The 13,678-nt window shown below is 51.5% G+C and overlaps 1 protein-coding gene across 1 annotated transcript in view; it reads right to left on the reverse strand.

Annotated features, from left to right (window-relative positions):
* Positions 1-11,816, reverse strand: part of LOC114485466 (nucleolar pre-ribosomal-associated protein 1-like) — a gene marked incomplete at both ends in the record, with an annotated part of 22,822 nt that extends 11,006 nt beyond the window's left edge. The window contains 8 exons of the mRNA XM_028486928.2: positions 321-437; positions 2,130-2,249; positions 4,099-4,211; positions 5,381-5,497; positions 6,215-6,344; positions 6,921-7,094; positions 9,592-9,729; positions 11,586-11,816. Of these exons, the coding sequence (XP_028342729.2) occupies positions 321-437; positions 2,130-2,249; positions 4,099-4,211; positions 5,381-5,497; positions 6,215-6,344; positions 6,921-7,094; positions 9,592-9,729; positions 11,586-11,816 (1,140 nt within the window). The remainder of the gene's footprint in view (positions 1-320; positions 438-2,129; positions 2,250-4,098; positions 4,212-5,380; positions 5,498-6,214; positions 6,345-6,920; positions 7,095-9,591; positions 9,730-11,585) is intronic.
* Between the last annotated feature and the right edge of the window lie 1,862 nt (positions 11,817-13,678).

Consider the following 13,678-nt stretch of genomic DNA (forward strand, 5'->3'; position numbering starts at 1 on the left):
GTCCCCTGCATCGGCAGGCGGACTCTCAACCACTGCGCCACCAGGGAAGCCCCAGACTATTGCTTTTCATACCGCTCTTGGTATACCAGTAATCCCTCCTACAAAAACAAATGCCCAAAAGGAAGTTAACAGCACACAGTAATATAGTCCCATTTTACAGATTCTAAAACTAAATAGTTCTGACATCTCAGCAAGAATTAGGAAGTGAGTCAGGAGGAGAGGCCTCTGGGCTCTGGCACATCAAAATGCCTTAATGATACTGAGGATCACTTAGTACGTCGTCCTGAACATGCTTCTTTACGTGGGAAATACGTGCTCACGCGTTCCAAAAACTGAATCACGGCCTCCTTGTTCTCCTCCGTGGTGTCATCCAGGTGCTCCAGCCACAGCTCCAGCTCCTGCCAGGTGTGCTCAAACACCCCTGTGTCCCGCAGGATCTGAAAAGTCAGGGAAGAACCCGCTTTCCGTGGGTCCTCTGAGACCCACGGAGCACAGAGGGGGTAAAAGTTCCATCCCGTTTTACTACAAAAGCTACGCTTCAGAACAACACCCACTGTCGAGGGAAACGAGGAAAAGAGGTCGCTCTGGGCTCGATCAAGGAGAACACAGTTCCTCGTCTCACTGCTGCTTATTCCTCTCCCTCAACTCTGAAATAATAAAAAGGGAAAAGATCCCGTTGCTACTTGAAAGTCTGCTTTTCAACCTGGGACTTGACTCCTCCCAGCCACTCAACCCTCAGCCTGCATGAAATTCTCCAAGACAGTGACCCAGGCAGGCCGGATCATCTCAATGTGGCTTCTCAAGACCCAGGCCTGGGCCACAAGCACCACCTTAGTTCTGTTCTAAGGGAGCAGAACTTGTTACGAGGCAGGACTCGGTTAAATGACATCCCCAAATGGCCCGACGACAGAACTCGGGGTCTCAGCAGCCCCTCGGCACGAGCCCTGCACAGAGTGCTCCGAGGGAGAGCCTGACGTGCCGTTCCACCCACATGCAGGGAGCGATCATGAAATCACACCTGCACGACCTTGTAGAGGTCACGACCTAGACTTTCGCGTCCTCCAAGCAGCTCAGGCGAGGTTGAAGGGTGGCAAGACGACTGGCACTTCAAAGGTAAAATCTCTGTACCCTAAATACATGGATGTGATTTTTCTAGCAACCCGCCCGGCCCCGGCCCTGCCGGGATGCCAGGAGGTCTGCTGCCCAGTGGAACCAAGGAACTAGATTTCCTAGCGCTGCAGCAAGACCTGACGTAGCCCTGGAAAATGAGTTCAAGTGTAAGAAAGAAGAGACGCCAACACACTCCTCATTCCCTTCCGCTGACTCTGGCGACACCTGTGCTGTGGGTGACGGCCGTGGTCAATCGCCAGGGCCCTGGAGCAGGCTGAGTCCGGAGCTGAGGGAAGAGGCATCGCCTATTAAATTGTCCCCCAGAGGGCCGAAAGCTAATGTTTACTGAGTCTAGAATGTGCCAGGCAGGGCCTACTATTTGATCACGTGTAACCTCCCTTGCAATCCTACGGTTTTGTTATTCCCGTTCACCGCGAGAAAACTAAGTTCAGAGAGGTTAAGCAATTTGTCCAGTGCCACCCAGGAACGGCAGGACCAGGACTCAAATCTTGGAACAGGACTTCAAAGTGCCCGCTTTTCCCACTTCACCAGGTTGCCTCTTGGGAACACAGCCAGGTTAAGACAGAATACAGGGTGGGATAGGGAGGGTGGGAGGGAGGGAGACGCAAGAGGGAAGAGATATGGGAACGTATGTATATGCACAACTGATTCACTTTGTTGTAAAGGAGAAACTAACACACTATTGTAAAACAGTTATACTCCAATAAAGATGTTAAAAAAAGGGAAGAGATATGGGAACGTATGTATATGCACAACTGATTCACTTTGTTGTAAAGGAGAAACTAACACACTATTGTAAAACAGTTATACTCCAATAAAGATGTTAAAAAAGTTAAAAAAAAAAAAGACAGAATACATTAAAATTGCCATAAAACCTCTGTTTTTAAATGGTAACAGTCCTAATACATCCTAAATACAACAACTGTTGACTAAGCATCTACTCTAAGGAAGATCGTACAAAACGCTTCTAGAACGAGGAACTGGTAGAAAAGGCTCACCTTCACGATCAGAAGTTTGGTTGATGCCCTGAGATGCGCGTGGCTACTGGTCACAAACATCTTCATCAGTAAGTAAAACACGGATCGCTTTCCTCCAATAATTTCTGCATCTGGGCCTTCCTGGAGTTTGAACAATAGAACGTTATGAATGTGACAAAGGCCGCTGCTTGCTGAGCAAACAGGTACTGCATGGCCAGTGCTCTTCCTGGCCTCTCATCTCATTTTAACCACCACTCGGCAAGCCTGCCGGGATGCTATACACGGGGAACCTCAGGAGTTAGGAGCTCCTCCCACACCCCCGAAAGCAGCTGTAGTTAACAACAGTCACAGCAGGAAGCACGGGGGCCCTTCAGGTGCTTCACATACGCTGACTCACTTTGTCCTCCCAACTAGCCCACGGTGGGGACAACCGTCACCCCCATCTCACATGTGCAGACCCTGAGGCACACGGAGGTAACGGCTGGTTAATGACCGAGGTGGGGCTCAAGCCCAGGAGCCCTGGCGCAGACGCAGCACTGGCTGGTGGCGGGTGGCTGGAGGGGAAACACACCACCCAGGGCTGCCCGACTCCGTCCAACGCCACGCTTGCTGCATTTCAGCAAGATGCCGGCGCTGATATAATCGGTTCCTTACACATAAGCAAGCCTCTTAACAAAGGCTTCTGGGCTTTGAACACATGGAGCTCCAGATTCTCAGCCCTCCCTGGAGCGTCCCCGCAGCCCTGATCTGAGCACATGAGGGCTACTGTTCACAAAGCCCAGCAGACCCATCTTATGAGCAAAATATGAAGCATGGGATATAAACTAATATGTTAATACCAGTTCTTTCAAGGTAAGAGGCCTCTGTTCCCCTTCCCACTAAATCTTCGAGACCCCAATGGCCCAGTTCAGCTGGGGTAAAAAACTAAACGCCCCAGACTCATCCGTCATCTCACTGGGGTCCTGGCAGCGACCTCATGGGGGCTGTCAAGTTGAGAGCAGGGTCTGGGCAACACTGCCTGGGTTCAATCCTGGATCCCCTACTTACGGCTGGGACCCCATGGGAGTCTCCTAACCACTCTGCGCTCCAGCCGTCTCGTCTGTAAGTGGTGATAAATGAGATGATACACAGCACACTAGTGCTGAGCCTGGCATTCAGTAAGCTCTCAGTGAGAGCTATCCTCAACTATGAGGCAGGTGAACCTTAGAAAGAGGACTCAGGGGAACGCAGAGATCCAAGGGCCACGGTGTTCTTCTACCTTTCTGGAAATATCACCTCTGAAAGGGCCAGTGTACGTTTCCGCACTACTGGTTCCATACAAGAGCTCAAAGAAGACGTTAAGTCATTAAAACAAGTCATCTGAGCTACTGAGAAACACACTCAGAGAACGCTTAACTTGGCCTGGTTATTTTCCCTCTTTGGATAGACGTGACATGGCGTCCTGTGTTTAAATACAGAGGTAAATATCTGTTACATCTTGAGTTCCCTTTACGATTCAACATTATGTTCTCCAGAAATTCTAGAAGACATTATCAAAGACACAGAAAACAACGCCAGCAATCTTTACTGATTTTTCCACCAGACTCAACCCTCTCCTGGCTTGGTGTCTATTCCGATCTCTGTCTTAAGTTCTTCCAGGATGAGGACAAAGGAGAAGGAAATGTATTTTGTTTATTTCCAAAAAGGTTTTTAAAGGACAAGAAAAATGTAAAAGAGTCAAGAGAAAAAATGTACAAAAACTCCCAACACCCAGCAATAATATATTTTCAGTAAGGATAGCTAAGCACCTTACTTTGCAAAGCAAAGAGATTCCTGGTTCACAAATCAGGACCTGGCCTCCGCTCTAGAGACCTCTCTCTAAAAGGAGAACCGTCAACGTCTTCCTTCGCAACCAACAGTCAGGGTTCTGACGCAGCTAGAAATTCCCAAGCCAGAAAGCCGACAAGCCTGCAGGTGAGCTAACAACAGAGGCGGGGTCACGGCCTCCTACCTGGGCCTTTAACCACAGAAACTTGCTGGCGGGCAGTGCCAGGGCCACCTTGAGAACAAGGTGCTGCAGGGTGACAGGCACCTCCTCACGCAGGCCCTCCTCTGAGATGACGCCTGCGGGTGAGAAAGAGGAAGACAGACGAGACGTCGGGGGGTGGGGGGCGGGCGCGGGGGCCCAGCTACTGCTGCCCTGGCCACGAGGACGGGACAGGGAACTGTCCAAGGGAACTAGGCAGAAGACGTGGGGTTCCGCCCGTCCTTGTCCTGCGGTCACCCTCACACAGGCTGTGCCCACTCTCCTGCCCACACACCTCACTGACACATCCCCCCGTCCCAAGGTCTATCCAAATCCTTCACCAAAGAGCGGGGGTGCCGTCTGCCCTTCCCTGCACTCGGCCCACACTGACCTCCTCGTACAGCTCAAAGCCCCCAGTGCACACTGCCCTCCAGGTACAGTCTCTCGTGAGTGTGACCCCTGGTGCGGGGCACAGGCCTTGCTCCCCAGACGGCAAGCATCCTGTGCACAGCCTGCGGCCGCCTGGGCCTGGGACAGGGTCCTCAGCCTCTGGCCTGATTTCTGGGTTAATCCTTTGCTTGGGAAGGACGCGGTACCAAATGTCAAACGGCCACTTTATAGTAAATCTCACATTCTCACAGCACGAGAACTTTTTGCCTTTAAACCATCAAAAAGTTAATTACAGCTTTTTGAATAGGATTATCTCAGTAGCTTATATAAATTCCAAGAATGATATTTCCGCAAGTCCTCCTCCGTAGGCCCAATTATAAAGTCAGTTTTATTAGAAAAACTTTTCCATCAAAGAAACGTGGCCAGACAAGCATAATGTTACTTTTACAAGATGTGGTTTGAACCTCACTGGGTAAAATATGAGTAACTATGTCAGAAGTGCCTGTGCACGAACGGGACCTCCTTCTAAGGGGCTCTCACTTCTGCACCCCTCTTCCTTTGCAAAGAGGCTTTAGAATTAACATCACATAATCTCATCTGTCTATCACCCATGGCAGGCAACTCAGCCTGGCTGGCTTCTCCCTTCTCTCTTGATGCTGCCAAGTGTTCATCTGGTATCTCCTTAAGGAAGACCAGCTATTTAAAGAACATTGGTCCAGATGAAAACGGCCAGGCTGGCGGATCACACACGCCGGCCACAATGCCGAGCAGCCTTCCCAGCCCTCGGCTCCGGAGCCTCTGCTCCAGTTTATCCACACGTCCTTCACGCCCACTGGCAGGACCAGCGGAGGGGCGCCCACCATCCCTCGAGACGCACCTTTCAGGAGCTTGCTGAAGTCAAAGTTGTACTGCATGACCACGTGCGGGACCACCTTCTGGTAGAGGCAGATGACCTGGAGCAGGACGGCTTTCAGGAGAATGGTTTCTGCATCATCTGAACCAGAAGTAAACAGCCTGAATCAGGAAACACACTTGTTCTCTGTCCTCAATCAGTGAGCGATCGAACCACCCCTGACCCATCACGGTCAACTGCATGTGGAACACTGAGGCTGCAGACAGATCCCCATGGAGCGAGATTTAAGGAGTCAACGTGGTAAAAGTCAAAACTGTTCAAACAGGTTGGGTCTAAATCCCGATTCCACCGCTGTGAACTTGGACAGGGTAAAGCTACTCTGTCTCTCTGTGCTTCAGCGTCCTCGTCTGAAAAATGGGGAAACGCAGCAGTGCCTACTCCTACAGGGCCGCGCAAGGATGAAACAGGACAAGAGATATAAGACGTGAAGCCCGCCGCTTCACCAGCGACAGGGTCTGAGTCAACACATCTTATTTCCAGGGGGACCGTGTAGCCCCCCGCTATCCACAGAACAAAAGAGAGGCCTCCTCCCTCACGGAAAGGCCAGAGCACATGGCACTCATCATACAAGTTTTTAGAGAGACACAGTGCTTGCATAAAAATCCTGGGCACATTTCTAACAGATGTTAAAACTCAATATACAATGCCACGCTCATTCTTCTCCCTAAGCAAAGAAGGACGCAGGATTCATTCAGAGCCAGAGAGGCCTTCCCAAGTCCCTCTAGAGGAGCCCCTCTGGACAGGAGGCTCCCAGGCTGCCTGTGTCAGTGGCATCTGCAAACAGAAGAGGCCCCTCACCGCTCTGGGGAGCCACGCAGGTAGCAGGGGTCCTGTTGCCCCTTTTCTTCGCTTTCTCGTCATCCTGTCCTGTCTCCTGCTTCCTAAGTGACTGCCAGACCCACACGATGGCATTCAGGTCTGGTAAAACCTAAAGGGGAAAACAAAGAAACAAAAAATCAGTCACGTTAAAAGGAAGAGAAACAAACGAACTGAACCCACTAACAAGGAGAAGCAAAGAACAGAGGAGAGGGGCCAGCATGTGCAAGTGTGTGTGCGTGACCGAAAGAGGCCCCAGCCTCTGGGAGCTCTGTTTTGGGGTATGATTCCCAGAACTGAACACTGTAAGAATTTGGTGAAAACACAAGCACCGATCATTAAAACAAACCCCTGAAGACTTGTTCACCGGAGCCAGACACTGGGAACCAAGAAACTCATCCTTACGGCCGCTGGGGGTACCCAGCGCAGCAAGCCCTTGGCTCTTCCGGGGAGCCACCCAGTCTGCGGACACCTGGCCTCCCTGCTCACCAGCCCGAGCCCCAGGGAGGAAGGAGCAGGCCACCCATCACTGCAGCCCCAGTCCTGATGAGACCTGAGTCCCAGGAGCACCCCAACCCCTTCCCTTCACTTCGCACCCGCCCTCTGGGCCCCCAAGCTCGCCTTTTCCCTCTGGTGTGCTCGCCTGGGACCCCTGTAAGCAAAGCCCAAGCCTGGCTCCCGGGCCTACCTTGCTCAGGGCTTCTCTGAAGAGCCGCACGAAGTCCTCCATCATCGCGGCCGTGTACACACCGGACTCCTCCCAGGCCCCTTTATTCAGGCAGTAGTCAATGGTCTTTAAGGCTCTCTTCAAAATGACGGAAATAAGGGATAAAGCTGTGTGTTTCACTGACTTGCTGTCCAGCTGGGAAGAAAAAGAGGTAAATCCACCAGTGTCTTCGGGCCGCACCGGTGGACACAGAGCACCCAGGCCCCGGCCCTCCCCAGGAGCCCGCCGGACCTCTGCGCTGTGCAGAGGTGGCCCGGGGACCCTGCCCGCTTCACCTCCTGCGGGTGTGACCTCAGCAGTTGCCGGGAGCGTGGCTGCTAAAGGTGGCGTCCGATGGTAATTCTCAACTGCTGTTCCACAGTCTGTTTTTGGTAGAGTCTTCCCTGACCACCACTCGGCTCCACAGATTACCTGCCTCGACCACAGCCGAGATCCCACTGGGACCCGACCGGCCTCTCCACCTATCGTCAGGTGGAGAGGTGATGGGCAAGCGCACCAGGCACCCGCGTCCGGCCAGCCGCCTCCAGGCGCACGGCCTCCGCCCCGGGCCTCCCACATGCAGACTCTCCACCGGGGTCCAGACAGCCAGGAGGGCCTTCAAAATCCTCACTCGCTGAAGAGGTTCAAGAAGCTGTGCTACTACCACAAAGGGGGAAAGGCTAGGCCCCAGCCGGTGGCAGTATGTCCCTGGGCCAGCAGCAGCGAGGACGTCTCCTGGGCACTCGGGCGACACGTTCGATCTCAGGCCCGGCCCAGCCCAACGCCATCAGCCCCGGGTGACTCCCAAGTACAGAGAAGTCCAGGGAGCACCAGCTGGGATGCTGCAGCTTTACAGTCAGGTAGAAACAAGAAGGTTGTCTGACGCGCCTTCAGTTTAATAACACCTCAGGCCCCCAGCACTCCAGCTGGCTGGCGTCTCATTTTACATGGACGTTGTACGCTAAAGCAGCGCTACGTTAAATGTCTTAAACCAATAACCACGCCCACCCCATCATCACTTCAAAGGCAGGACCCGAACGAGTGTTACACCCAACAGCCTGGAGCGCAAAGCTCAGTCAACGGCCTGAGACCGTGTCTCCAAACACGTCTTGTTTCCTGTTTCTAAAACAAGCTCACTCTTCTCTTTCTGGTCTAAAATGTATGCCATTAAAATTCTGCAGATAACACCGTAAAGAATACAAGAAAAACGTCATTAAAAAAACCCCACGCACTCCTAAGTCCACCCCCCAGACACACCTGTCTCTGGTGTCACTTGTACGAACACACTGTCACGGCTCAGAAAGGACCAGTGACGAGAAGGCGAAGCTGTGGCTTCCCCTCCGCTGGCCCTGGGCCTGCACAGGACGGCAGCCTCGGCAGAAGAGGAGGCCATGTGCTCTCCCCGCCCCATGGCCACCCCGTCCAGCGGACGGAACACCCCCTAGGGGCACAACCCGTCTCCCCTGCAACAGCGTGACGGGGCGAGACAGCCTTTTATATCCCAGACTGGGGTATGTACCGGGGTCAGCTCAAGGGGGAGTGTGCACGCGGCCGGCCGGACTGAGACTATCTTCTACCCGCGAAGAGGCGGCATCAGACACCTTCCTTTCAATTCTACTTTGCAAGTCCCTGAGATAAGGTATCTTGTGTCTCTCACAACACAGATGGGCAAGCTAGCTGGGTCCCAGCCTTGATTCTATGATTTGGCAACCACAGCAAAGGCCTTCTCCCGGCTGGTCCCGCCGGGCCTCTTCCTCTTTACTCCAGCGCCTCCGCACGGCCCCCAGCCCCTCTCAGCACAGTCCCCGGATGGGTGTCAAGCAATGCTCAGCCCCACCGCACAGTCCAACGAGTCTTCGCCAATCTACGGTAACTGCCCCATCGCCACCGGAGCCGACCCACCATGGCAGAGCCTGGTCCTGCTGTGTGCAGGTAACAACCCAGCCCGCCTGAAGGATGGGGTCTCCACCCGCGCCGACGGAAGCCCAGGCCCTGCACTCCTCTGAACACCTGGTCTCCCCCAGGTGGGTCTTGAGGCAACCTGGGTTCAGGAGGGGCTGGCTGGCCTAGGACCCGTGTACGCAAACAATTCGTGGCCGTTCACCTAAGGTCACGATTTATGGTGAAAAATGCATGGGTCCCTCACAGTGTGGTTTCTGATGGGACTTGGGAACCTTTATAATAAATAATGACATGGACTTGAAGTATCAGTTTTTTCCTTGAACATGTCCTCCCCCAACTCCTGAAACAGCTGGTCCTCAAAGTAAATGTTCCCCCGAAAACTTAACACTATTCATTTAAGCCACAAAAGAAAGGATTTGCTAGGCAAATTTCAGTCCTGCCCTATCCAGAGTTCCTAAAGTAATGAGACTTTAACACATGACATTAGGCCGTGGCTGAGCACACTTCCCCTCCCAGCCCTGGGAAGGCCCAGGGCCACGGATGGGTCCTGCCGTCCCGGCCCTGTGCTGGAGCGGGGCAGGCATGTGCCTCGGGCCCCAGGGCACCGTCCGCGGGCGAGTGGACACATGGAAAGCCTCAGAGGCTCTGACAAAACACGAACCAATACGTGCAGGCCGGTATTCTCAGCACAGCCCCCAGCATGGACAGTGGGGCAGGCGGGAGAGAGTCCGGAAGCAGGGTCCCCACTCACGTTCAGTGCCTGCGTGAACATGATCTTATTGCACACCAGGGGCGCGGTGGTCACCATCACCATGGCCAGGAGCCGCGGCAGCGGCACGAACTCTCTGGTCTGAAACGCCCGGGAGATGTCTGGCTGGGCGGCGTAGATCTAGGGAAGGGAGAACAGAGAAGGAGCTGGTGGCGGAGGCTAGCTTTCAAGCCTGAGTCTGTCTAACTGTAGGCACCCAACAGTAAAGCCGCTGCAGTGAAACAACTACAGTAATGAAGGTCCAAGGCTCGCCACAAGGAACAAGGTCTGGAATATTAACCCCCAACTCCACTTGTTAGAGACAAGTCGGGTCATGAGACTGTTTCTGGGGACAGCGACCTTCAAAGCAGAGCCTGGTCTGTGGTCCGGGGAGCCTCTTAAAACCTCTGATGGCAAACAAGTCACTGCTAGAACTCACAACCGGATTATCTACTCACCAGTTACTGCACTTGGCAGGCACCTAACAAAGTATGTCATCTTTTCAACACTTTGTGACAACCCTTTGGGATAGGGATATCTTATATCAAGATAAAACACGTTTACAGATGACAAAACTGGACCTCGATGAGGCTAAGTAATTTCTCTAGGGCCACGAGGCTAGAAGGCAGGGAAGCAAGGACTCCCATCCTGCCCTGCGACGGCCGTGCCCCTGCCTCGGCCCCTGCGGAGAGCAGCGGCCGGGCAGCTCCCGACAGGGGTGGTGGCCACACGGATACCGTCACCAAGTGGGGGGCAGAGTGCCTCCTTCTTGTCCCAGATACACGCTGGGAGGGAATTCCCTGGTGGTCCAATGGTTAGGACTCAGCGCTTTCACTGCCAAGGGTGCAGGTTCGATCCCCGGTAGGGAACTAAGATCCCGCAAGCCCCGTGGTGTGGCCATAAAAAGAAAAAAAAAAAAGCAAACACCCAAATACACGCTGGGACCACCGCACACACAGGCATTCAAGGAAAATGAGGGAATATGTGAATAAAAGTTTGTTTTACAGGTAACCCCATGCCCAGGTCAAGGCACAAGAAAATAATCCCAGGTGTGTCACCATTAGACAGTCCATAAATCAGAGAGAGAGAGAGAGAGACAGCGAGAGAGAGAGAGAGACAGAGAGAGAGAGGCAGAGAGAGGTGAAGCGAGCCGGGCAGCACTGCCTAAGAATCTGTGGCAGGCACTTCCTTTGGTAGATGAGGGGAGGTCGACACCCATGATCAGATGGAAATTAATTCTTATCCACTTGAACAGACCACCAATTCACAGCTTATTTCAAGTTGTTCTGAGTACCTGAAATGGCAATCTTTAAAAACTACTGTACAGTTCAGACATTTCACTAATTCCAGCCCAACTGTGCCCAAACTCATCAAGATCTCACTCTGAGCAAAATCTGGTTGAGGAAGATGAAACTGGCTCAACAGATTCAAAAGCATAAACCTCAAAATTCAGCTCAGTTAAAAGTAAAATGTCCTTAGAGGATAAAGACACCAAACTGGGCTTCCCTGGTGGCGCAGTGGTTGAGAATCTGCCTGCGAATGCAGGGGACACGGGTTCGAGCCCTGGTCCGGGAAGATCCCACATGCCGCAGAGCAACTGGGCCCGTGAGCCACAACTACTGAGCCTGCGCGTCTGGAGCCTGTGCTCTGCAACAGGAGAGGTCGCGACAGTGAGAGGCCCGCGCACCGCGATGAAGAGTGGCCCCCGCTTGCCGCAGCTAGAGAAAGCGCTCGCACAGAAACGAAGACCCAACACAGCCAAAAAAATATATAAAAATAAATAAATAAATTAATTTAAAAAAAAGTCCATACACACACACACACACACACAAAAGACACCAAATTAACATCATCTAAAATATGCCCTGAAGAACGGCTGAAAGAAGTTCCTCATCGTGCAGAGTTTATCAGAACGTCACTCACCCCGCACCACTACCAACTCCTCACACCCACCCACGACCCCATCTAGCAGACTTCGAAATGCCCATGGCCTTCACCTTGTTTAGCAGTTTGATGTTACTGGACCAAGTGGACTGCACCCTTGGGAGAAAGGAAAACGTCACTTCCTTGAAGTACTTGTTCAGTAAGTCCGGGCACACTTTCAGGATGTTCACCACAAGTTCAGCGACCAGCTCATCGTCTGCTGCAGTTTTCAAACCCAGCAGGAAGTGCAGGAGAGTCAGGTTTCCTCCTCTACCAGGGAGAGAGAAGAGAGAGGGGTGAGCAGGGAGTTTTCACAAAGCACTGAGAGCTCAGGATGACAGGGGTAGCTCCGCTCAGTAAACACAGCTGTGACACAGTGATGGGCAAATTTCATTTCTGGTGAATTTCCCTCACAGCAGAAAGTGAGACGTTTTCATGGTCTGTAGGGCTCCCACTCTCCACCAGAGGGCCTGAACTTCACTCCTCTACTTCTGAGTGGCTGAAAAAGTCTCTACCTTGTCCTGTTCCCCACCTCTCCTTCCTTCCCTTGAGTTCCAGTTGACTTTTAAAGAAGAGGAAATTTTAAAATTTTCTTTTGTGATTTTACTGACCGCTTTCCTCCAGCCACACACACAAAAGCACATATGTAAAGATGTATGTGTGCATTAAGTATAAAAATACAGAGAACGCATTTTTCTTTTAAAAGGATTACGGTTTTTTCCCCACGAAGTGCTCACAAATTGCCACAGTCCAGAGTGCCACAAAATTATTTCTAAAACTCAACCAGATGGCACAGAGTCCTTCTACGGGTTTCTGCTTCCTCTGTTTCTAGCTAATTTCAAACTCCTATGCTTTCACTTCACAGCCAAAAGAAGCAAATACAGGGGGAATAATCTGCTGTATGAAAAGAGTCAAAACTTGTCCCAAAGTGGGCAGTTTTCAAAAATATAAGAAGACGAGAAAAACATGAAAACCTAGACATTAAAACTTGGAGAAAGGGAGCACCTGGCCTAGGATCTACACGGCCAAGTCGGTTTTACCCCCAGATACCTTTTAAGAAAAGATGCCTTTTCATATCTGCTTGTCCCTGGGAAGTCATAATATCCAGAAAAAAATCAAAATTTGCCTCTGGCGTGTCATGTTGATGGCTTCTGGGATCACCACTGTTTAGCAGCCCCTTATAAACTGACCAAAACTAAGAAGCAATATGATACTTCACAGACAATAAAAATTTTTCAAAAATTGAATTAGAGTATAATTTTGATCAGAAAGCTATCCTTTAAAAAGCTTAGAATTCTTAATAGGAAAATATCATGAGCAAAACAGTTTGTGCTTTCAAATGCATGGAATGTTAAATTTGCAAAGAGTGGGACTTCCCTGGGAGTCTGGTGGTAAAGAATCCGCCTTACGATGCAGTGGACATGGGTTCGATCCCTGGTCAGAGAACTTAGATCCCACATGCCACAGGGCAACTAAGACCACGTGCCACAACTACTGAGCTTGCATGCCTCAACTAGAGAGCTCACGTGCCGCAAACCACAGAGCCCACGCGCCGCAAACTACAGAGCCCACGCGCCCTGGTGCCCGCGCCACAACTAGAGAAGAGAAAACCCGGACGCCGCAACTAGAGAAAAGCCCACGTGCCTCAATGAAAGATCCTGCGTGCCACAACTAAGACCTGACGCAGCCAAAAATAAATTAAAAAAAAAAAAAAGGTTTACCTAGAAACTTAAAAAAAAAAAATTTGTGGAGAGTGTCAAAAATACTACACACACACACAATTTTAATCAACGATGTAATAAAATGAATAGCATTTAATTTAGAGTTTGCAACACGTGCCAGACACTGCCTCTCTCTGAGGTGGGCACTAATTGTATTTCCTTTTTATAGATGAGGCAACATCGGCAGAGAGGAGTAGTAACCCGCTGAGGTCTCAGAGGCACTACAGAAACTGTTCTCTGAACCTCCACAGTAAGGCTCAGCAAGATCTGGCCCACCACCTGCCTTTGTCAATAAAGCTTTATTGGAACACAGTTACACCCATTTGTTTATTTATAGCATGGCTGCTTGGGTACCACAATGGCACGGTTGAGTGGCCACAGTAGGGACTGTATGGCACACCAACCCTAAAATACTTACTATCTGGACCTTTAGAGAAAAAGTTTGC

This window comes from Physeter macrocephalus, unplaced genomic scaffold (genome assembly GCF_002837175.3).
Source record: "Physeter macrocephalus isolate SW-GA unplaced genomic scaffold, ASM283717v5 random_1145, whole genome shotgun sequence".
NCBI classification, from domain to species: domain Eukaryota; kingdom Metazoa; phylum Chordata; class Mammalia; order Artiodactyla; family Physeteridae; genus Physeter; species Physeter macrocephalus.